At 29.5% G+C, this 26,123-nt stretch overlaps 2 protein-coding genes across 2 annotated transcripts in view; one reads left to right on the top strand and one right to left on the bottom strand.

The window, feature by feature from the left end:
- LOC147811853 (uncharacterized) overlaps nucleotides 1–26,123 on the bottom strand; it is a 59,550-nt gene that overhangs the window by 20,535 nt on the left and 12,892 nt on the right. Inside the window, exons 2-3 of the mRNA XM_087162249.1 lie at nucleotides 6,388–14,086; nucleotides 671–743 (exon numbers count right to left, since the gene is read on the bottom strand). Of these exons, the coding sequence (XP_087018375.1) occupies nucleotides 671–743; nucleotides 6,388–14,038 (7,724 nt within the window). The 5' untranslated portion in view covers nucleotides 14,039–14,086. The remainder of the gene's footprint in view (nucleotides 1–670; nucleotides 744–6,387; nucleotides 14,087–26,123) is intronic.
- LOC107446223 (uncharacterized) overlaps nucleotides 23,360–26,123 on the top strand; it is a 29,770-nt gene continuing 27,006 nt past the window's right edge. The window contains exons 1-2 of the mRNA XM_087162248.1: nucleotides 23,360–23,421; nucleotides 24,562–25,864. Coding sequence (XP_087018374.1) covers nucleotides 23,360–23,421; nucleotides 24,562–25,864 — 1,365 coding nt within the window. The remainder of the gene's footprint in view (nucleotides 23,422–24,561; nucleotides 25,865–26,123) is intronic.

The following is a 26,123-nucleotide window of genomic DNA, read 5'->3' as shown; positions in this document are numbered from 1 at the left end:
ATTGTGAATTTTTTTTTGCCCGTTGGTTGGTTTTTCTTTTGCTCAGCAGTACACGAGATTTATCTACGAAATATTTAAAAAAAAAATTTTAATTTTTTTTTTAAAAATTCAAACAATTTTCTTAACTTATTCAAGAACAATATTCTGGTATGATTTCCGTTCAGTACAATAATGATATTTCTAGTCAAGGCAATGGTCAAAAGTATTATGATAAAATGTAATTTTTATACATTTACCAACATTTATCGCATATTTTAAAACCATATTTTATTGTTAATTTTTCAGAATCATTACTGTAGTTCTTCGTTTAAAGTTACTGAGTTTTTTGGTGTTCCCATAGAGAAAGAAACACGGTAAACTTTATCATATTCTGGTAGTTTTAACCATACTTTCTCTCTCAGTACACTTTATTTAGATCCTAAATACCGCAAATCAGGAAAATGTTCCTCTTTAAAAGTATTTTTCCTTTAAAATATACTCAAGCCATTGAAGCATTTTCTCCTACTATCTCCAATATATATTTTGTACGAAATATCAAATATTTATCATAATCGCCCTATGAAACGGGCTGTGACGTGTGTGTGGTTGAAGTCATGTTATTGAATATATATGGAGCCACTGAAAAAGAAGAAGCAAACCTTTTGGCTTAAACTCGCTTGGTTTCACAAACCAGGCCAGCTGGCATTGGCAAGTGGCAATAGAAACAATTTCATACCTTAGTGGCTTAATAAAGCACATTATCCCTAAAAATAATAAAGTGCACTAATCAATCATGGGAGTAAATACTTATCAATTACCAAGCTATATGAAAATAATTTATCGATCTTCTAACTGAAAATCTTAAGAAAAATATTTGGAGCAGTCCATGTAAATAATTACTGGAAATTCTTGTTTAACTTTACCAAAAGTTAAAGTAACCTGGTTCTGTTAAAGTTATAAAATACAGTAGATTTTGAAGACTTGGACATCTATTTCGATATGATGATATAAATGCAGTTAAAAAGCTCACTTTTATTTAATCCACGGAGACCAAAAATGAGGAAGATCATCAGTTTGATGGCTTGACTTATGGAGAAAGATTTTGTCTGTTATAATATCTGCAGATAGGACAAAATGGCGAAATTTTCACGGGAGAGCCTCGGTATATAACATACTGTAGTGCTTCGAAAGAAGAAGATGACAGTGAATTTCGAGAAAAACGCACTTTTACAACAAACGAAAAATTAAGTATGATACTTAATATACATTGTTCTTTGTTAATGGTGCCTCTGTCTACACATCTCTGTCTAATATGAACTACACATCTAACTATGAGACGTTCCATTTGCGCACGGGATAACTTTATTTTCTTATTTGGTATTTTGCGATAAATATTTAATAAGTTTTTTTTTGCTATTACAAATGATATCTAAAAAGCTCCTCTCTGTAAATTTTTCCCTTATTCGAGTTAAGTGGGGGTGATAAGAGAAAGAGAGTTGAAATTATCCTAGACAGTAAAATTTGCTTTCAATGTATTATTTCGCATTGAATTGTCACGCCGATGTATTTTCTCACGCCGGAACGATCGGGCTAAAAGTTTAGAAGTTGTAAAGGTATTTTTGTATCAAAAAGTTAAAATTTGTAATTGCACAAATTTACACATATGATATTGATATATAAATAAGTGAAGCATTATTTTCAATGTATTTTTTCACGTTGAATTAAATGAGACTATGCCGAATCAATCGAGCAAATAGTTTAAAAGTTGAAAGTGCCTTTATGTAATTAAACTACTATTTTTGACATGATTTATGAATGTGTTTTATTTTAATTTGAACAAGTAAAGGTACAATTTCTGATGAAAATTTTTTAAAAAGCTTGAGAAATATGAAAGAGATTAAATTTGAGATAATAGGCTTGATAGTTCTTTTCATAATACGCGTAATTCAAAACTAGTACTTTTTTTACTATAATTAAATGGAGTAATTTGAAAAAAGTTTAAATCGTTTTTCAATAATTAATCCAAATCTTTAATTAATCCGTAAACTTTGAGTTAGATAAGAATATTAGTTTTAAAAAGTATAGAATAATACATAAAAATTTTAACGGGACAATCTGCTTAACAATCCTGCCTAAAATATCAAATTTTTTGAGAAGTAAGACTGCGTGTCGGTGAGTGAAGCAAGTAAGGGGTCTTACGTTGTCCAAAATAACGCATATCGCTTTAAATAGATATTTTCATGCACAAAATTGTAACTATATAACCAATCTACTGGACCACAATAATGACTTTTTTCATTGAAATTCAGGATATTAGATTATTGTGATAATTAAATTTATGCAAAAATCTAACGGCTAAACATACTTTAAACATCCTAATTACACTTATTTTTACATTATAAGTTGTTTTGAAATCGCAGATAGTTTCACGCCATTTTCGGCAGACACTATCTGTCTATCTTAAAAACAGTAATAGCTTTCATTCATGACACTATAAAACAGAAACAAAGTTCAAACAATCTTAAATTTGAATAATAATTTTCTTTTAAATTAAGATTTTGAAAGATTTAAAAATAAAAGTAAGGAATATGATGAAAAAAAGTCATTTAACCTCTGTGTTTATTGAATGAAGCGTAACTTTTAGAATAAGGATGTCGTAATTTATAGTAAATTTAATTTTTACCTGTAATAAGACGATGCAGATTTATTTTATTCAGACATGGAATGGGCAGTTAAAACAGGACCTGATACATTTTTCAGGTTAGGCAAAGAAGCACTTTCACTATGTATCGAGATCTAATAAGAAAAATATGAAATGAAATGCTAAATGTTCGATTAGGTGAAAGAATGATAAATTTCAAAGACTCGATGTCGATAAATTTCGATTTCATGGAAAACCAATTATCTTATCAGAATTTAAATAAAAACAGAGAGAACTTTGACTTATTGCATACTGTGGTTTGCAATACGCAAGTAATTCTACAAAAAAACTCTTGTTTTTTCCTAGCTTCAGAGACAGCTCTTTAATAAGTTAGATTCTTGGCATTTATGAATTATTTGAAATTTACAGAATACGTTCTTTATGCTAAATTATTAAAAAAAATGTTTTTATTTTTATTTTATTTACTTTTTTTTGAGGAGATAGGCAAAAGGAAGGGGTAAACTCTGCTACCTAGACAAGTGGCATATTCGTTAGATGTACTTTTTACTGTGATTCGAATCAAACTGTGATTCGAATGTGAATTACTGTGATTCGAATCGAAATAAATCAGAAGTTATAAAAAAAATTTATGAGTAAATTTCAATATATTTTGCAGGGCAGATCTTATGAAATTCTTAGAATCTATCAAATGACATAAAACCAAGTCAAATGAAATCGAAAAAAAATTTCTTATTAACAGTTTCATATACAGTGGAACCTGTCTAAATTGACCACATTCGGGACCAAGTCAAATGGTCACTACGTAGGGGTGGTCACTTTATGAAGACTCTTTAAAAAGGACTCTTTATATAAAACTTGGTCACCTTACTCAGGTGCTCACTTTACTCAGGTGGTCACTTTTACAGGTTCCACTGTATATTTAATATTTGAGACATATTTACTGTTTTAAAAAAACAACTTCTTTACTATACTCAAACCAATAGTAAGACAGAAAATAAAAATCAGTTAATAGTCGTAGTTATGTTTATCATAGGTACCTTTTACCTTTTCTTCGAGTAATTGAGTAGAGGTTTTAAAATTTTTTCTAGGTTCTTCTTTCATTTATATTTTGTTTTACACTTAATCGTATAAAACATCAACCAAAGCAGCAGAACTGTTAGGAATAGTTAGAAAGTTATTAAAGAAATTTATAAAAGAAAAGTACTGTTTGGTGCTTATGCATATTAACTCCTAAATTCAATATTTAAAATTCAAATTTGGACAATCTTAGATAAATCAGCTAAAAATGACAATCTATCAATCATTAAAATAATTTTGAGAAAAATAAGAAATTTTTAATTATAATTGAGATCGAGAATAAATATTTAGCAAAAAAAAGTAACTTGAAAAGAAAAAACTACAAAAATAACCAATTCCGATTTTTCGAGATTTTATTTCACATATTAATTCACTTTTACAAAATATATAATGGCATTTGTTACAATGAAAAACAGTAATGTGAAAAATTAACAGAGATAATAAACTACGAAAAATAAACGTTATAACAATAAATTAAAAATATTTTTCATACAAAGCAAAACTCACGTTACAATTCGTGCGAGTTTTTCTATAAATAAACACCTCAAGTACTATTAAAATAATTAGTATTGTAAAATTATGAAGAAAATTATCATGAACAAATTTGTGAACAAGATATGATTAAACTCATCCTGTTTAATCTAACTACAAATATTTTTCATATTCCTTTATCTTACTTCTCAGACAGCTATTGGATTTTTATGGTACGTTATTTGCTATCTATTGCTTTAAAAGAAGAGTTTTAAATTATATCCGAAACATAAATAAAAAAAAAGTAAAACTAAATAGATTAGTGTGTCTCTCTACTTGTCCAAGGCGTACTGGAAAGATACTCATTATGTATCGATAAACATCAATACCGTTATATGTATACCACCCCTTTAACGGTAGCTATGCTCGCTATTATGTTCATTTTAAAAGCTAACGTAACACCATATTGAAGTCTTTGGCGAAAAATTAGTTCGTAAGTATAACAAAATAATTTCTGAAATGTTGCAATGAATGCAATATTGAGTTTTTTAATTGCATATAAGTTTTTGTACACTAATAATTTTAGAATATATTTATAAAAACAGAGATATGTAACAAATGTATGTAACAAACATATGTAAGAAACGTAACGAATTACATTTAATTTCGTCACTCAATTTAATTTCCTAAGAGATATGAAATGATTAATGATGAAAATACAAAACTCATGTTAAAAAGTTAATTCATTTCGTAATTTTGAAATAAAAATGTGACAAACACAAAAATAATATGCTAAAAGAAAACATATATCCCTCTTCTATAAGATGATCAATTGTCTCAGTTGACATTTATAGTTATGCCTCTCAAAGTGATCAACTAACAGAAGTTTCACTGGTATGATAGGTATAGGTATTTTATAATAAGTATTTCCTTAGAATTTGGTGTTGTTAAAAACTCAAACAACTACCTTATGAGATGAAGCCAACACGATACATAATTATATTTAATAACAACACTAATAATAACATAAACAACAGTATTAATAATATCAACGTGAATAAATAACAACATGAAACAACAGGAAATATAAACAGATTCCTCTTCTCCTCAAATTTTGATGTTTTAATTGCATATGTTAAAATGAACATTGCAACTTGAGTTTTACAATGTAGCACACGCTAATAGGTAATAATAGTTTCTAAAATAGATAAAATCAATATATTAGTTTTAACATTATATAATTCATACATAAATTTCTGATACTCATTGCGCAAATAACAATGAAATTTTTACTTTTTGAAGAAGTACTTCAAATAATTGTTTTTCATTACTCTAAATTTTTTTGCATACCTTTTTCGGAGCAGAATTGTAAAGCGCTATTTATGAAGTCCTTTTATTTTAAAATAACATCTGAATAATGAAGTTAATGCTTTCTTCATAAAACGAATAAATAAAGATATCAATTTAAATATTAGATAACAATAGATATCAATATCAATAAAGATATCAAATATTTTCGATTTAACTTTAGAAGTCACATTTAGATATCACTATTCATTATTAGTATAAAGTATATTTAAGGAAATCAAACTCTAAAATTTAACATCTATTTTTGTTTTGAATTTTTAAACATACATGAATTTATTTCAAATTTTATTTTCAGTTTCCATCTTTAATTCGTTAATTTATTTTTCAGTACTTATTGTAGAAGAAATGAAAATTTTTTGTGCTTCTCGTTTTGTTGTAATCTATATTAAATCGAAATTAAATACGAAAGAAAACTTCGTTCCGAGGACATTATTACAGTGCTTTGTAATTAAAGCATACATATTATTAGAATCCTAGTAGAAAATGTAGAAATCCTAGTACAAAAAGCCTAGTAGAAATCCTAGTACAAAAAATATAAACATCGGGGTAGAAATTTTATTTCAAGAAGGACAAACAGAATCATATCGAAATCTAATGAATCACAACGTCAGAAGGTGGAACTCAATAAATCAAAACCAGTCAAAATAGGAGGCGTTACAATCATAGCTTTTCAGATAAATTTCTTTTTAGCAAACTGTCTTGCGAAAATATACATATAAAAATCAGAAATATAATCAGCAATCTCTTTATACCATAATCTTAACTTGATTTTAGAAGAAAATCTATTTCTAAACTTTCGCACAACATCTGCCTAAGACACTATTACAAACCGGGAAAATCATTGCATGGTTGATAAATTAAGTATTCATTAAAGCCCACTCCATCGGCGTATAAACTTTCGCCATTGATAGCTTCAATATCAGCACCATTCGCTATTAAAAACTCGTGTACTCTCTTACTCCTAGCATAAAAAATAGGTGTTCTTTCAAAGTAATCTTTATCTTCAACATCAGCACCTTCTTTTATTAAAAGCTCGACAACCTCATCTCTTCCATTCATAACAGCGCTGTGCAGAGGTGTATAACCTTCACTACTTTTAGCATTTATATTAGCACCTTTTGCAATTAAAAGCTCGAATACATTCTTACTGACAGTAAAAAACATAGGTGTTTCATCATGATTACTTTTAGCTTCTACATCTGCTCCTTCTGTTATAAGAAGTTCTACAATCTCATCATTTCCATTCTTAACAGAGTTGTGTAGAAGTGTGTAACCTTCACTACTTTTAGCATTTATATCAGCGCTATTTGCAACTAAAAGCTCGAATGCCTTCTTACTATCAGCAAAAAATAGAGGAGTTTTATTCTCAGAATCTTTATCTTCAACATCAGCACCTTCTTTTATTAAAAGCTCGACAACCTCATCTCTTCCATTCATAACAGCGCTGTGCAGTGGTGTATAACCTTCACTACTTTTAGCATTTATATTAGCACCTTTTGCAATTAAAAGCTCGAATACATTCTTACTGACAGTAAAAAACAGAGGTGTTTCATCACGATTACTTTTAGCTTCTATATCTGCTCCTTTTGTTATAAGAAGTTCTACAATCTCATCATTTCCATTCTTAACAGAGTTGTGCAGGAGTGTGTAACCTTCACTACTTTTAGCATTTATATCAGCGCCATTTGCAACTAAAAGCTCGAATGCCTTCTTACTATCAGCAAAAAATAGAGGAGTTTTATCCTCAGAATCTTTATCTTCAACATCAGCACCTTCTTTTATTAAAAGCTCGACAACCTCATCTCTTCCATTCATAGCAGCGCTGTGCAGTGGTGTATAACCTTCACTACTTTTAGCATTTATATTAGCACCTTTTGCAATTAAAAGCTCGAATACATTCTTACTGACAGTAAAAAACAGAGGTGTTTCATCACGATTACTTTTAGCTTCTATATCTGCTCCTTTTGTTATAAGAAGTTCTACAATCTCATCATTTCCATTCTTAACAGAGTTGTGCAGGAGTGTGTAACCTTCACTACTTTTAGCATTTATATCAGCGCCATTTGCAACTAAAAGCTCGAATGCCTTCTTACTATCAGCAAAAAATAGAGGAGTTTTATCCTCAGAATCTTTATCTTCAACATCAGCACCTTCTTTTATTAAAAGCTCGACAACCTCATCTCTTCCATTCATAGCAGCGCTGTGCAGTGGTGTATAACCTTCACTACTTTTAGCATTTATATTAGCACCTTTTGCAATTAAAAGCTCGAATACATTCTTACTGACAGTAAAAAACAGAGGTGTTTCATCACGATTACTTTTAGCTTCTATATCTAATCCTTTTGTTATAAGAAGTTCTACAATCTCATCATTTCCATTCTTAACAGAGTTGTGCAGGAGTGTGTAACCTTCACTACTTTTAGCATTTATATCAGCGCCATTTGCAACTAAAAGCTCGAATGCCTTCTTACTATCAGCAAAAAATAGAGGAGTTTTATCCTCAGAATCTTTATCTTCAACATCAGCACCTTCTTTTATTAAAAGCTCGACAACCTCATCTCTTCCATTCATAGCAGCGCTGTGCAGTGGTGTATAACCTTCACTACTTTTAGCATTTATATTAGCACCTTTTGCAATTAAAAGCTCGAATACATTCTTACTGACAGTAAAAAACAGAGGTGTTTCATCACGATTACTTTTAGCTTCTATATCTAATCCTTTTGTTATAAGAAGTTCTACAATCTCATCATTTCCATTCTTAACAGAGTTGTGCAGGAGTGTGTAACCTTCACTACTTTTAGCATTTATATCAGCGCCATTTGCAACTAAAAGCTCGAATGCCTTCTTACTATCAGCAAAAAATAGAGGAGTTTTATCCTCAGAATCTTTATCTTCAACATCAGCACCTTCTTTTATTAAAAGCTCGACAACCTCATCTCTTCCATTCATAGCAGCGCTGTGCAGTGGTGTATAACCTTCACTACTTTTAGCATTTATATTAGCACCTTTTGCAATTAAAAGCTCGAATACATTCTTACTGACAGTAAAAAACAGAGGTGTTTCATCACGATTACTTTTAGCTTCTATATCTGCTCCTTTTGTTATAAGAAGTTCTACAATCTCATCATTTCCATTCTTAACAGAGTTGTGCAGGAGTGTGTAACCTTCACTACTTTTAGCATTTATATCAGCGCCAATTGCAACTAAAAGCTCGAATGCCTTCTTACTATCAGCAAAAAATAGAGGAGTTTTATCCTCAGAATCTTTAGCTTCAACATCAGCACCTTCTTTTATTAAAAGCTCGACAACCTCATCCTCTTCAATCATAAGAGCGAAGTGCAGAGGTGTATAACCTTCACTACTTTTAGCATTTATATCAGCGCCGTGTGCAATTAAAAGCTCGAATGCCTTTTTACCATCAGCAAGAAATAGAGGAGTTCTATCATCAGAATATTTAGCTTCAACATCAGCACCTTCTTTAATTAAAAGCTCGACAACCTCATCCTCTCCATTCGTAAGAGCGAAGTGCAGAGGTGTACTACCATCACTACTTTTAGCATTTATATCAGCGCCGTGTGCAATTAAAAGCTCGAATGCCTTCTTAGTACCAGCTGAAAATAGAGGTGTTTCATCATCACAATTTTTAGCTTCAACATCAGCACCTTTTTTTAATAAAAGCTCGACAATCTCATCCTTTCTATTCATAACAGCGAAGTGCAGAGGTGTATAACCTTCACTACTTTTAGCATTTATATCAGCACCGTGTGCAATTAAAAGCTCGAATGTCTTCTTAGTACCAGCTGAAAATAGAGGAGTTTCATCTAAACAATTTTTAGCTTCAACATCAGCACCTTTCTTCAATAAAAGCTTGACAATCTCATCCTTTCTATTCATAACAGCGAAGTGCAGAGGTGTATTATTTTCTAAATTTTCAGCATTTATATCAGCGCCGTGTGCAGTTAAAAGCTCGAATGTCTTCTTAGTACCAGCTGAAAATAGAGGAGTTTCATCTAAACAATTTTTAGCTTCAACATCAGCACCTTTCTTCAATAAAAGCTCGACAATCTCATCCTTTCTATTCATCACAGCAAAGTGCAGAGGTGTATTATTTCCTCTACTTTTAGCATTTATATCAGCTCCATTAGCAATTAAAAGCTCGAATGCCTTCTTACTGGTAGTAAAAAACAAAGGTGTTTCATCACGATCACTTTTAGCTTCAACATCAGCTCCTTCTCTTATTAAAAGTTCAACAACTTCGTACTTATGGTGCTGAACGGCATAGTGCAGAGGTGATTTTTCAAACATATTTTTAGCTTTAATATTGGCACCCCGTTTTATTAAAAGTTCAGCAACTTCTTCATTTGCAGCATAATGAAGAGGAGTACACCCATTTTCATCAACAACATTAATCAAATTTATTTTATTTTCTATGAGGTTCTCTAAAATCTTTACCAAACTTTTTTTAGCCGCCTTGTGTAATAAAGTCTTTTTAGGATTCTCAACATCGTAAGTTTCAAGGCTTTTCATTGCTTCATACATGTCACCAGCATTCGCACCCTTTCTAAGGAGTAATTCAACAGTTACCCAATGACCGTCTTTATCAGCATATCTTAAAGGCCTCCAACCAAGTAGGTGATCCTTAGCATCTACTCTAAATTCGTAACCTAACAAAGTCTTAACCAAATAAAAATTTCCATATGCAGCAGCTAAGTGCAGTGCTGTTCTTCCTACTTTATCTACAGCATTAATGAAATCTTTTGCTTTTTCTGCATTTGATAATAATTGTTTTACTTTTTCTCCATCATCGCTTAAAACTGCAATATGCATCTTACAGGTATGCTCATCAGCAGTTACTATTTGATCGAAAAAGATGCTGGTTAAGTTATGTTCTTCTCCATAAACATGATGGCAAAAAAATTTTGTTACTTCTTTTCTTTCTATATTCTTGGAGAAAAAAAGTGCAGCAAAATATTCAGCAAAACTGAAGTGAATAAAAATTGGTTTGGTAGCAACAATATGACTAATGAAACCTGAATTTTCGTTACCTTCTTGTATCTCTATCTTGGATAATTTTATCGTCTTCAATTCTTCTTGAACCAGAAGCTGATTTAAATCTTCTTCATCGAAAAGTTCACATAAAGCTAACAAGGAATATTTTTTCATGAAGAATGCGGCTAGCGTCTCACACTCTGAACCAGATTTTGATAAATCCCATTTCTTTTTCTCTGAAAGATGCCTTTTATACTTGCTTTCAACAAAGGCTCCATATAAGTTCCTCAGATCTAATTTTATCGATATATTTGATTCTTTATTGTTGGACAGATCATAAGAGGTTTTAAATTTTTCGTGAAAAGCTTCAGCTAGCATTTTTGTTTGTAATGGAATTCCTGTAAATTCTTTATTTTTATCCGAGATAAGTGTGGGCAGTAGCACTTGTAGTTCATTGGTGAAACGCTCAAAATTCTGTTTGATGCTAAATCCCAGAATATTACACCAATAGTTTTTTATGAACATCACCTGATCATTTCTAGATAGTGGCCTTAGACTATATGAAAGCACACTTAATACATCTTCCAGTTCATTTTTCATGTGTGGGCGTGTAGTTATCCAGAGTTTCTCTACTTTTGAAAGCTTTAAAGCTTTTAGTAGTTCAACAACTTTTTCTTTGTATCTAGGAACAATCTCATCAAATCCATCAAATAATATAGCAACTTTACCTATGGCAATAAGTCTATGCTTAAATAAATCTCGCTCCAGAGGTGTGTTTAAGGGAGCTATGTCCATTATAAATTTAAAAATGTTGTCCTTGTCTTTAATGAAGTCAGTCTTTGCAAATATTTCTGTATAGTCATTCAAGTTAATTCTAACAACCCACAGAGAAGAATCAAAGTTTTTTATCTCTTGTGCTAGTTTAGTCAGTACCGTTGATTTTCCCGCTCCAGATACTGCACTTATAATTACTAAACGTTCATCTATGTCACGAAATTCAGTTACATTTTTTGTATCTATATAATCACGTAGTATTGATAGAGCACCTCTAGATTTTTGCCAGACAAATTGGTTATCTCCTTCTTTCAGCCAATGAATATTTCGATTTTTATATACATTACACAATTCATTAAAATCTGCACTTTTATCAGAAATCAACACTATGTCTTGCACTCGATTGAGACTGGATTTTTGAATTTTATCGTTATAGGTTTTATAAATTTTGCATTCATTTTTAATATCTTTCTTAATTGTAGGCTGATTAAAAATTCGATGGATGTAGCAGTTTTCAATATCACCTAAATTGGGGAGACTTTTACCTATTTCTATCGTTTCTTTGTTGATGAGTTTCGATAATGTTCCTTTATCTACTACATGTTTTGACTCCTCGGTTATTAATGTACTTAATTTTGTCTTTTCTCCTTGGAAATAGATTGTCTCATTTAAAAGTATCTTTTGTGAATCATCTGCTAAATCATTGATCTCTAAATTTGTTTTATCTTCCATTTCATAGTAAAACTCAGCATTATCTTCTAAGGAATATTCTAAATCATTCTTCTCTCCTGAAAATAATATAAGCTTAAATTTTTGTTTATCTTTTAAAATATTCAATATTTTCATAAAATAGTTAATTAATAATTTCTTATCATTTTTCCAGAGATCACTATCACTTTCAACAACAAATAACATCAAAGCGTGTTTATCTAATTGTTTTACAAATTCATACAAAGCAAAAAACTGCTCTAAATTTAAAAGTTGCTTCAGACTTAGAAAAAATGTTTTACTAGCATCATAGACAAGTTTATTCTCCATTAGAAGCTTATGTAGCTTTTTGATTCCAACTACAGGATGCACTTTGCAAATTATTTGCAACAATTTCAAGTCAGCGTTATTTAAAAAATCAATATATTCCATCGTTGCCTTCTTTAGTTCAATATATTCAATAGATTTAAAATACTTAAGAGACTGTTTTTCATACACTTTGATAAAAACTTCTAAATTCTTCAATTTAGTTATCTCACTGTGAATATCTGGAAAAACAAATAAAATATTTTTGACACAAATAATTAACTTTTGCAATTGTTTTTCCGTATTGTGTTTAATAATACCTTGCCCTACTCCCTTTTTTATTCCAAGATCTTGCAGTATTTCTTCAATTTTGTCTTTAATTATCACTCCTCTTGATTTTTGATCTAGCAAAAGAAATAAGTCATCTGCGACAGAAAGCATCGAAAATTGCTTTAACCGGTGACAACCATTCAGAAATTCAAACTCCGCTCGTGTGAAAATATTAGCAGTACATTCTCCTTTTTCCATACTTTGCACTTGATAACGAAGAGTACAATATTCGCTATCATCAGGAAGTGGATTATAATCGTTGATACAGTCAGCTGTTTCATGAAAATGTTCATATTCGTTGGGGATATTTTTAAATATATTAATTATTTTTTCAGCAATAATTCCACATAATCCTTTTTTTACTAATGGCCAGTCTATAATCTTCATTATCTTTTCATTTGAATTGCATGTCCCCTTGGAAGTAATTGCATTTTTAATTTTGTTCATATTGTGAGTTTCCATCGTGTATTGAAAACAATCCCAACTAGATGATCTGCGGGGTATATTTTCAATAAATACTCGATATAAATTACCAACGTTAAGATGTGAGTGAAGAGTATTCACCAAATTTGGTGCGGAGAGGTAAATTGTGACATCCAAGAAGAAAGATGAATGGGCTTTACCGCTGTAGCGTACATCAAAGTCACTTTCCATTTTCAACAACATGTCTTTGCAACCAGGACTATCAAAGACTACTGTATGGGAATGAAAACCTTCCTTTCTGTTTCTTACAAAAAAGCCACTCGCGCCTTCAGTTAGGTATTTAGTAGAAAAAGCTGTAATTTGTCCAAGCCATGCTCCCAAAGAATGTCCAGTAATTGACAGTGTCAAATTGACTGATTGTTTTTTATTGAGTTTTTCCAGTTCGACCGCAATATTATCGGCAAAAGAAACCGCAGAACTCATTTGAGAAGTGTATTCATTCGATAAAATACCTTCATAATCAGTCCAAAGATCATTCACGCTCATCGGATTTGTGCCTTTGTGTGCAATAACAACTTGCTGATGTTCGGGATTCCAGTATGCAGCACCAAAATAACCATCACCAGAGTTTTTTGCAGTTGTTAATAAAACCCATTTTTCTTTATCCACGAATATTCCCTCTTGTACTTCAGCCATGGATATCGTTTCGCCTTTATTATCCAGCTCAGTTTTCTTCCATATTTGTTCCATTGGACGTAAGCATTTTTCTTCCTCGTGATATACTCGAGATGAGAATTCTGCCAGCATATGATCGCTTGGATAAATGTATCTATCAAGATGAATAATTCTTGCATAACTGTTATTCAGAGTTGATTGAATCGCAGATATAAAGTTTGCATTATTCAGTTCTAAATCAATTCTTTTTAAGTTTTCACAATAGGGGAGTGCCATTTTCAACTTAGTGCAGTTATGATCTCTTACAGTATTATCTGTTTTTACCTAGAAAAGAATAATTTTTATCAGCTATAATGAGGGTACTAATACACAAATAAAAAAACCAAATATATAGTTAAACTTTTCGGGAGAGACCACTTTCTGTTCCATAGTAAAATGGTCGTTTGTGGAAGTTGGTCTTTTTTACGGGTTACCTCCAGTGGCTTCAACATCTTATTGAAGATGAATTACTTAAAAAAATTAAATAGACCATTTAGGCTAACTTTTGAGCTAATGGTCGGATCTTCCCTTTCTAAGACTCAATCTAAATGGTTCAAGATTGTGACCTCAAATATGCTAATTATTTAATGCAGACGGCATCTGAAATTATGAAATCAGACGCGAGAACGTACTTTCTCTGAATAAACATAACTCTTTTTTCGCCGGATTTGGATTTCAGACCAACAAAATATAGGGGAGTAGCCTCAGGTCCAATCGCCATTAATTAGAAAATGAGAAGCGAATAAATTGTTCCCAACGGATAGTTAGGAGCACAGGAAGAGATAACAAATTTAATAATAGTGTTCAAAATTTTTTCATTTCTCTTAGGAAGTTCTCGAGATATAGCGAAATACACGAAAAGTAAATTTAACATTAAGAGGTCCATACTTTAGGATTCCCAGAAACGGGATATATTTCGAGAATCAGACATCTGATTCAGCAGAAAAAAAATGTTTTTTTATTTAGAGAAAGCATGTTTTTGTGCCTAATTTGGAGCTTTAAATATCGCTTGTACTTATTAATTAGCATTATAGAGGTCGCCCTTTCAATCCATTAAGATTAAGTTCTAGAACGTGAAGATTCTATCATTAGATTATAACTTATTCAGAGTGGTCCGTTTTTTTTTTTTTTTTTTTTTTTTTTTTTTTTAACGAACTGTACATTACATTTCAGCAAAACAGAGAGTTATCTTCTATTTTTGTTTCGTTATCAGCTTTTTACATTTATCAGTTTTTTTCTCTCATTCGATAAGTTTTTTCCATTATTTTCAATTTTGTTTTTCATACATCGTGGTGGAGTTTTTGTACCTACAGTTGTAAAATATGTCACATTTTGAAATAAAGCACTAAATATCTATCATGAAATAATTCTATCGAATTGGATATAAACCAGCCTATTCCAGGTAAAAGTTAAAATTATTATATCACGTGATTTGTTTTATACATAAAGTTAAACTACGTTAAACAATCTGAATATATTTTTGGTCAGGGAATAGAGTCAGTAATTTTAATATTTTCTCTTTATTACGATTCTAAGCAGCTTTAAAATTAATATAAATAAAGCAAAATTCAATTAGACTCTTTGAACTAAAGCGTGCTATTTAAACAACCTCACTGAAATATTGGTTAACTATACACTTAATAATTAATAATTGAATAATGTACCGAATTCGCAAATTTCCAGCTTTAAAAATATCAATACTGTTAAAACATTTTAATGTATATCTACTTTAAAAATGGTTGCAACTACTTTCTATCAAAGTTTTGCGGTGTAACACCATACGTAACTCATAAACATAAGTACTTCATCACACCAAGAAGGTTATTTTACATTACTTAGTGTGGATTAGCCGCCTCCTGTTTTTTTTTATTTATTCAGAAAAACTAAAATTTATTATAACCGTAAGATATGATATACATAAGAATCAGTAAAATTGTTTTTAAAGATGCATTAGATAGCAAAAGTCATTAATTTAGGATGCATATATACCATATTTCTTAAAATAAAGTTTGTTTGTTAATCAAGCATACATGCAGTAGAGCGAGAATATTAGCGCGAATTCGAATAAAGTGGTTTGAAAATAAATATTATGAAATTATTTTACATAATTTATAGATTACTTTATAATTAAAGTGAAAGTGCATGCCTTTTTAAAACAGTTTACATTTCTAATGGAATTTTCAATGCATTGCAAAGCGAAATTAAACATTCACCTGCTTAGACGGTTTCCAGGAATAGGCCAAAATTGGCGAACATAATTCATGAACTGAGTACCTGCATCTAAGAACAGTGCCACCTTTCTATGTAATTGGCACGTTTAAATTTAAACACATCATTCATAGTGTCGATGAGCACTTGACTCGGTATTAACTTGAAGTAAAATATTCATTTACACAATTTTTGAAGTTTTTCAACTCAAAATTCAGATAGGTATTACACCACAGTTTTCAGGTGCACGATAGGCTGCAGTTATCTTCAAAGTCTGCAGCATTTTTTAATGCATTGTAAACCACTTTTTATTATTGCTATACATTCTTTAGACGGTATTTACAACATTTCTTCATAAAGCTTAATAAAAATTCATCTAAGTTCTTTTTTTTGATTTCAAGAAAATTAAATACTTCGATTTATAATTTGTCTCTTTAGAACTTTGTTTTGTACAGTTATGAATTCAATTTAACAGTATTCGATTGAATAATGTTGCTTCTCAATTTAATTATTTTTATTCAAAAATTAATAAAAATAATAAATAAAGGAAAGCACATTCTCCTCAACGAAATTATGAAATATTTTCATTAGTATTTTCTCATTTAGAATTTTAAATTATATTGCTATGCATTGCATTTAACAATAGTTGTCTCTCAATTAATTATCTTTCATGTCAGAAGTTTGAATATTTCTGTTTTATGTTCAATGGGACCTATTAATCAATAGGTGCAACTAATTAATTTATAACAAATAAATGCTTACTATTTAAACCAAAACAAAAAACCAAAAAATTTGCTTTTTACCCTGATTTGTCACTCTCCGTCAATGTGGTTTTCCTTGTTCTGTTTATTAATCTTTCTCTTTCTTACTCGGCTACTGTGGTTTTTTCTGTTTTTGTTCCATAACTTTATTTTTTTCATTTTTCGTTGGCAAATTTGTATTTTAAATTTCAAGTAACTTTGTTTCTATTCATTTACGACTGGCAAGTCGTAAAAATGGGAGCCAGTTTTTTTTACCACTTGAGAAACATGTCAACTGTTTTTTACTATTTATATATTTTTGAAGCGAATGAAGGTTTTAATCCGGTAATATCTTACAGTCTCTTTGGATGATTTATTTAATGATTAAACTTGCATGCTACGCTTTGACAATTTAGATCTTGTACAGTCAAACCAGCGTATGGATAGAAGACTTCAATTTATTTCCCTAAAATTAAAAAATGATTCATTATCAAACATCATCATAAATAGCTTAAAAAATTTTTTACCTGTAACTTAATGATGTCTATCAAATAATAAAAGGTCTATAAATGAAAATGATACTGGATGTAGTTAAGGCTTTATTTTTATGTTTCGAATTTAAAGAAAAAGTACTTTGTCCCTCTGTCTGTAGTCAGTTGCAATATTTGAATATTATTTACTGAAGATTTTATGGTTTTGTTCAAACATTCTTGCAGAGATTTTAGGCTGCTATAACATTAATATACAACATTTACTTTCGAAGTATTCAATCAATACTAAATTAATTTAAAAAATTCAGGGTTCGCGTGCTCTAAAGTCGCGCCCCATTCTGTAAGTACCATTCTGCCAATAATCGCTTAAAACTACCTTCCTGCTATGGAATCGTTAATTCATTAGTATTATAATTTTCCTGATGTTGATCTACCAAACTGCATCAGATGTTATTCATTACTCCACCTATTTGTATTGTAGCAACTAATTTGACACAAAATTTTCAACCTCTATGTAGCAGCTAATTTGTGACAAACTTTTCGACCTCTATGTAGCAACTAATTTGTGACAAACTTTTCGACCTCTATGTAGCAACTAATTTGGGACAAACTTTTCGACCTCTATGTAGCAACTAATTTGGGATAAACTTTTCGACCTCTATGTAGCAACTAATTTGGGACAAACTTTTCGACCTCTATGTAGCAACTAATTTGGGACAAAATTTTAGACCTTAATGTAGCAACTAATTTGTGACAAAATTTTAGACCTTAATGTAGCAAATTATTTGAGACGAATGGAGTATCAAGGAAGGGCTACAAATAAAAATAATCAAATATAATTTGAAATTATTTAAGGTTTATTAATTTGTGACTATTTGATATTTGTACCCTTGAAAAATATCTAATACTTGATACGTATTGATTAATTTAATTTTCTTTAACTCATTATAAGAAACGGCTATTAAGCTGGTTGTGACAATTTTATAATGGAAAGTAAAGTAGAGTTAATAGATTTTGTAAATTTTGTGACTACTGAGAAATGTTTCAAATAACGCTATGGTATTCCACCCATGTTTAATGATGGCATCTAAAAATATTGGAATATGCAATTAACTTTTTTTTGTAATTTTCAAAATCTTTCGCTTTGGTGTCATTTTCAAAATAATTGAATTCAGAATACTTTTCAAAAAATATTTGTTTCTATACAGTTTAAATTTCTCACACTTTAATGAAAAAAAAGTGATGCTGAATAAGAATATGCTTATCATCCACTGATAACAATTCCATTAAATGAAAGAGATAAGAGGAAGTGATATTATCTAATACTGTAGTAAAAAAACAGGAATCCAAAATTAACAAAAAGAGATACATTGACACATTAAATGACAGAGTAGATAAAGATTTCTTTGATTAAATGGTAGATAGATTTCATAAGTGTTGAGATTTTTGAAATATGTTTACAAACAAGCTATGACCCTATCCATATTTTCTGATGATATTAAAAGTACTAGAATATGCAATATTTTATTTATTTTTTCAATTTTCGAAATCTTTCGTAGTGGTGTCGTTTTAAAAATAATTGAATTCAGAATTTTTTACAAAAAATATTTGTTTCTTCACATATGAAAATAGAAAATGAAACTTAGTAAGAATATGCTTATCATCCACTGATAACAATTCCATTAAATGAAAGAGATAAGAGGAAATGATATTATCTAATACTGTAGTAAAAAAACATGAATCCAAAAATAACAAAAAGAGATACATTGACACATTAAATGACAGAGTAGATAAAGATTTCTTTGATTAAATGGTAGATAGATTTTATAAGTATTGAGATTTTTGAAATATGTTTAAAAACAAGCTATGACCCTATCCATATTTTCTGATGATATTAAAAGTACTAGAATATGCAATATTTTATTTATTTTTTCAATTTTCGAAATCTTTCGTTGTGGTGTCGTTTTAAAAATAATTGAATTCAGAATTTTTTACAAAAAATATTTGTTTCTTCACATATGAAAATAGAAAATGAAACTAAGTAAGAATATGCTTATCATCCACTGATAACAATGCCATGAAATGAAAGAGATAAGAGGAAATGATATTATCTAATACTGTAGTAAAAAAACATGAATCCAAAATTAACAAAAAGAGATACATTGACACATTAAATGACAGAGTAGATAAAGATTTCTTTGATTAAATGGTAGATAGATTTTATAAGTATTGAGATTTTTGAAATATGTTTAAAAACAAGCTATGACCCTATCCATATTTTCTGATGATATTAAAAGTACTAGAATATGCAATATTTTATTTATTTTTTCAATTTTCGAAATCTTTCGTTGTGGTGTCGTTTTAAAAATAATTGAATTCAGAATTTTTTACAAAAAATATTTGTTTCTTCACATATGAAAATAGAAAATGAAACTAAGTAAGAATATGCTTATCATCCACTGATAACAATTCCATGAAATGAAAGAGATAAGAGGAAATGATATTATCTAATACTGTAGTAAAAAAACATGAATCCAAAATTAACAAAAAGAGATACATTGACACATTAAATGACAGAGTAGATAAAGATTTCTTTGATTAAATGGTAGATAGATTTTATAAGTATTGAGATTTTTGAAATATGTTTAAAAACAAGCTATGACCCTATCCATATTTTCTGATGATATTAAAAGTACTAGAATATGCAATATTTTATTTATTTTTTCAATTTTCGAAATCTTTCGCTGTGGTGTCGTTTTAAAAATAATTGAATTCAGAATTTTTTACAAAAAATATTTGTTTCTTCACATATGAAAATAGAAAATGAAACTAAGTAAGAATATGCTTATCATCCACTGATAACAATGCCATTAAGTGAAAGAGATAAGAGGAGATGCTATTTTCTGATACTGTATTAAAAGAGCACGAATCCAAAATTAACAAAAAGAGGTACATGAAAAGAGAGTGAAAGAAGATATCTTTTTCCATTGATTAAAAATAAGTTTTAACCTTTGATTTTAGAAAGAAAAAAAAACATTTATCCAAAGAGGATTGTTCTCTGCGATATTTCATTAAAAAAAATGTCTCAGTGAACTTTTTCTCTATAAGCAGGCAATTCTAAGATAGTGTTCCATGGAACCCTGGAGTTCCAGAGCAGATTCTTAGGGGTTCTGAGAGTTTTTATTTTTTAAATCTGTTACGATTTTTAAATCTGTCATTACATTTACATCCCAACATTAAATTATCATTTATGTGATATTCTAGTTACTTTTATGAAATTAATTAAGTAACCTAGCAATTAAAAATGAATTAGGGAAATTTGCTTAAAAACAACAACATTTTTCTTGAATAACAAGATATAAAAAACATTTTGAAAAGAATATGCATTGAAAAAAATCATTAGTATTTTTAAACTAACATTTCAATAGTAAATGATCAAATTCTAGAGTAAAAAATCATGTTTCTCTGTTAACTGCTCCCAACGACTGTAGAAGCTCTTTTTTGAAAACTATAATAGAGTGTATGTCAAAATCAAATTCATAACTTCGAGTAAACTAACAATTAAAAAAGTATTAGCGAAATTTGTTTGAATTTTTTTTTTCTTCTTAAATAACAAGATATAGAAAACATTTTGAAAAGAATATGCATTTTTAAAAAAATTATTATTATTTCTAAGTTAACTTTTCAATAGTAAATGATCAAATTCTAGAGTAAAAGATCATATTTCTCTGTTAACTGCTCTCAACAATTATAGAAGTTCTGTTTTGAAAACTATAATTCAGTGTATGTCAAAATCAAATTCATAACTTCGAGTAAACTAACAATTAAAAAAGTATTAGCGAAATTTGTTTGAAAAAAAACATTTTTCTTACATGACAAGATATAAAAATCATTTTGAAAAGAATATGCATTGAAAAAAATCATTAGTATTTTTAAACTAACTTTTCAATAGTAAATGATCAAATTCTAGAGTAAAAAATCATGTTTCTCTGTTAACTGCTCCCAACGACTATAGAAGCTCTTTTTTGAAAACTATAATTCAGTGTATGTCAAAATCAAATGCATAACTAGCTTAGATAAAACGGTAACTGAATAAATATCATACCTCAAATTAAATACGATCCAGATATTTTGTAGTTTATTTTTAGTATATTCACAGCTACTAATTTTACTTATAGTTAGAATTCGGGTTCCGCAAAAAAAAAAATAATAAATAAAATAAAGAGAGACAAAACTGAATCACTTAAGGTTCTGTAGCCGTATGAAAATTCGGAACCACTGCACTAAGCTATTTATAAATGAGCAGCCTGACATTAATGTTTCAGTAAATTCAGTAAGTTTCTATAATTCAAAAAGAATTTTTTTAAATATTATTTTCTAATTTCCCAGTTTTTTTTAATTATAATTTCGATCTATTATCCTGATTAGAAAAAACAGCTTAAACTAGATTCAACAAATCCCTACTCATTATCTCGCACTAACTTCCTTTTCGATCTCTTTCTGAATTGAGCTCGCTCTTTAGATAGTGAATAATATTATTTTAGAGATTTTGGTTAAAGCAATATGTATAGTATCATGTACTATATGCATTGTACATAGACCAAAACTGTAAGGCGTTTAGGTAGAACTTGGACAGCAAATTCATAAGTTCTTAATTATTTTAGAAAAGTAATACATATTACAATTGAAATCTGAAAATTAATATCGATATTTCTCTTAATGAATTGATTTTTTTCCCAAGAAAACTAATCTTAATTATAAAAAACATAAAATTTATGTTTTCAATTTACAAGTAACATATAGAATTGTTTTCAGGAATTACATGTCAATACAATTTGCTAAATAAATGCTTTTATGCTTGGTTGTATTTTTAGTAGATCGTTGGACAATGTTGAAGCGATGTTTGTTTATTTTAATAAATAAATAAGCATACATATTTTGACGCTGATGACTCACACTTAACTATCAAATCGCAATTTTATTTTTCGTAAACACTATGTGTTTAATTTATAGAAATTTCAAATTTTCGAATTGCATGAGTAGTAATTTTTCTGTATAAATGTTATTTTTAAAAAAACTTAAATATTTTATGTAATATTATTGGAAATGATAAAAAAAAATATTTAATGAAGGATTGGGTGTTTTTAGGGCTATGTAGAGTAAACCAAAACACAGCAAGGGGAGATATGAACCCTTCACACTTGTTTCTTATCACCCCCTTATTATGTCCTTCATCAAACTTGTGCATCTGTTCTTATTGGTTAAACCACTTTACACGTGTCTGTCTCTTTACTATTCTACCTTCATTTGACGTTTAGAAACTGAGGAAGGTTCCTGTTTATAGAACTGAAACTATAGTTTGTCCATTTATGTACATACATTTATGCTTTACTTCACGTTGGGTTTTGATTCAGTGTTAAAAAAAAACACATTAGTCTTATTTCATTCTTGCAATAGTTGTTGCGATACTGATTCTGAGATTCTTATTTTTAAGGTTAGCATAAAGTGAAGTTAATTTCATAAGAATTAATGCTTTATTTATGATGTCTTTCAAAATATCATCTTATAGCTTCTTATAAATGAAAATGTATATATATTTATTATCTACTTATTTAGTTGCACTACTTAGCAAGCTCGACAAACTGGTGACCTCGCCGTTCATTAAAATTTTGCATACGCTATTCTGACGCATATTGAAAGCGACATGCATATAGAAATAAATAAGACATTGAATAAAAATTAGTAAAAAAATTGGAGAAAAAAAACATGATAATCAAAGCTGACGTCATCAGGGTGTACCAGCCTTGAATTGTCATTAAATGCAAAACTTTTCCTATCGAGAAAAGCTAAGACAAAAGTCAAAAAATTCGCTTTCTCTGTACCCGAAAATCTTTGCTCAGGTCCAGAAAAATACAAAAATAAATTGAAAAATATGTTATACAATACAGCGAATTACAGAAGCTTAAAACAGTAGAATAAACGACAAGACAAATACAGAAGGAAAGTAAGAAAGAAAAACTTACTAGTGTATTACAAATAAAATTCGTTTAAAATACAGAAACATTACATTCATTAGAAACTATTCGGATATTTATTGAAAGCGACAAAGCATATGAATGATGCATATTGAAAGCGACAGCAAGGAAATATCTTGTATCTTCATTAAAGTGAAGAAAGAGCCGTAGTGGCTCAGGGGATAGAGCACTAGCCTTCTAGTCACGCGACCCTGGTTCTCCACTACCCCCGTGCAGTCATTAGTTCTGCTATTCTCCTAATCCATTAATTAAAGAAAAGATTATAAAAAGTGAATTTTAAAATAAATAATAAGCATATTTACTCATAACATAATTTTTAGAAGAGATGGATAAAAATAGTCCTAAGTTGCAATTAAAGCAGAACTTAACTTGGAAAAAAAACGTGTTTTATTTATTTCCAGTATAACTATTTCGTGTTTTGTCTTGGAAATTCATAAAAAACTGCAATACAGTTTTTCCAATCTTTTATAATTCAAAGAGATTTTTTCAGTAGTAAATAACAGAAATATTCCAAATCGCCATGTTCAGACCTTGCCCTCCTCTCCCCTACTGTTTTCTACGCAACTACGGAGTTTCTAAGTTTAATAATTTTCGCGCAACAAAACGAAATGTAACTTAAAGCAAAAAAGGAAAAATGAATTTTTATTTATTTATTTATTCCTATTTAGTCATTTTAAAAATGAAATGTGGTTTTAGTCAAAATATTTCAATATTTTTAAAGCACAAAAACAAATTTCTATACCTAAACTTTTTTCTCGCAATGTTAAATTTCATATTTTTCAATATATAAAAATTTTAAGGGTGTTTTTTATTTTAATTTTTATTCTAAATTCATCCCCTGAAAACGACTTTTTTTTTTATTTTTGATAGCTAAGAACAAAAATTACCTTTTTGATTTTTTTATTTTGTAAAAATAGATATTTAAATTTATGTAAACAAAAATTTGACCCGAACTTTTTTTTTATTTCGAAAAAATATTGAAATATTTTAGCTAATGCGATGTAATCTAACAAATTCTATTTGTTTAAGGTAGTATTGTCGAATAATAATTGATATTTTTCTAGGTAAACAAGATAACTAAAATCTGAGATTTGCGTCTTGGTTCGATAATGAAGAAAACAAGACATATATGACTTTTTTGAACGTATCTCAGACAATTTGAAAATGGCTCTTCCCTACAGTGAAAAATTAAAAGCAGATAATTTGGAATTAAATAATGAAAACTTTGTATCAACCATTCAATCAGCTCTAGATAACAGTCATGCAAGAGTTATTCGTCTTGATAGATGCCTTTATCCGAGTGATTATCTCTTGTCAGAATTTTCCTCTCGAGTATATGAGGAAGAAAAAAGCTGTTTACATCCACTGGGACAAATATGGAATGAAATTAAATTGGATAAAAAAGAAGAAACAATATTCGGGGATAAAGAAAAATGGATCTTATTAACCACAGCAAAAAACTCCGATGATGGTTATTTTGGTGCTGCATACTGGAATCCCGATGACCAGCAAGTTGTAATTGCCCACAAAGGAACAAATCCAAACAGCGTGAATGATATTTGGACGGATTATGAAGGTATTTTATCGAATGAATACACTTCTCAAATGAGTTCTGCGATTTCTTTTGCCAATATGATTGCGACTGAACTGGAAAAAGTCCATAAAAAACAATCAATGCATTTGACTCTGTCAATTACTGGACATTCTTTGGGAGGGTGGTTAGCGCAAATAACTGCTTTTTCTACCCAATATCTTATAACAGGTAAAAATGGGTATTTCGTTAAAAGCAAAAAAGAAGGCATTCATGCTCATACAGTAGTTTTCGACAGCCCTGGTTGCAAAGACATGTTGTTGAAAATGGAAAGTGATTTTGATGTACGCTACAGCGGTAAAACCCATTCATCTTTTTTCTTGGATGTAACAATTTACCTATCCGCACCAAATTTGGTGAATACTCTTCACTCCCATCTGAATGTTGGTAATTTATATCGGGTGTTTATTGAAGATTTACCTCAAAGAAAATCTAGTTGGGATCTGTTCGAATACACAAAGGAAACTCACAATATGAAGAACATAAAAAAGGTATTTGTTCAACAACAGTTAATGGACAAAATTAAAAATAAGAGCCCAATGGAGAAGATAAGGAAAATAATAGATTGGCCGTTAGTGAAAGAAGGATTAGGAGGTATAATAGTTAAAAAATTATTTTCCATATTTACTACTAACCAGAATGATTACGAACTTTTCCATAAATTAGCTGATTGTAGTAACTGTTATAATCCACCTCCAGATGATAGCGAATATTGTACTCTTCGTTATCAAGTTCAGAGTGTGGAAAAAGGAGAATGTAGTGCTAATATTTTTACGCAATCAGAGTTTGATTTTTTGGATGGATGTCACAGATTAAAGCAATTCTCGATGTTTTATATTACAGAGGACTTATTTATTTTACTAGATCAAAAATCAAAAGGAGCAATTAATAAGGATAAAGTAGAAGAAATACTGCAAGGTATAGAAATGAAACAAGGTGTTGGAAGAGGTGTTATTAAATGCGGGTCGGACAAAGAACTGCAGATATTGATTGTTTATGTTAAGACTATTTTGTTCATTTTTCCAAATATGCATAGTGAGATAAAATCTAAGTTCAAGAATTTGGATGTTTTGCACGACGTTTTCAAAAAATTGTCTCGCGATTATCTTCAATCTATTGAGTATATAAAAATTAAGGAGTCGACCCTGGAATTTCTCGATGATTTCTTAAAAAACGAAAATTTGCAATTTTTACAACTAATATGTAAAGTGGACTCTACAATAGAAATGAAAAAAATACAAAAGTTTCTAAAGGAGA

Source organism: Parasteatoda tepidariorum, chromosome 4, assembly GCF_982258835.1.
Source record: "Parasteatoda tepidariorum strain Cologne lab strain chromosome 4, Ptep-v5.0, whole genome shotgun sequence".
Classification (NCBI taxonomy): domain Eukaryota; kingdom Metazoa; phylum Arthropoda; class Arachnida; order Araneae; family Theridiidae; genus Parasteatoda; species Parasteatoda tepidariorum.
This window is presented reverse-complemented; position numbering and strand designations above follow the sequence as displayed.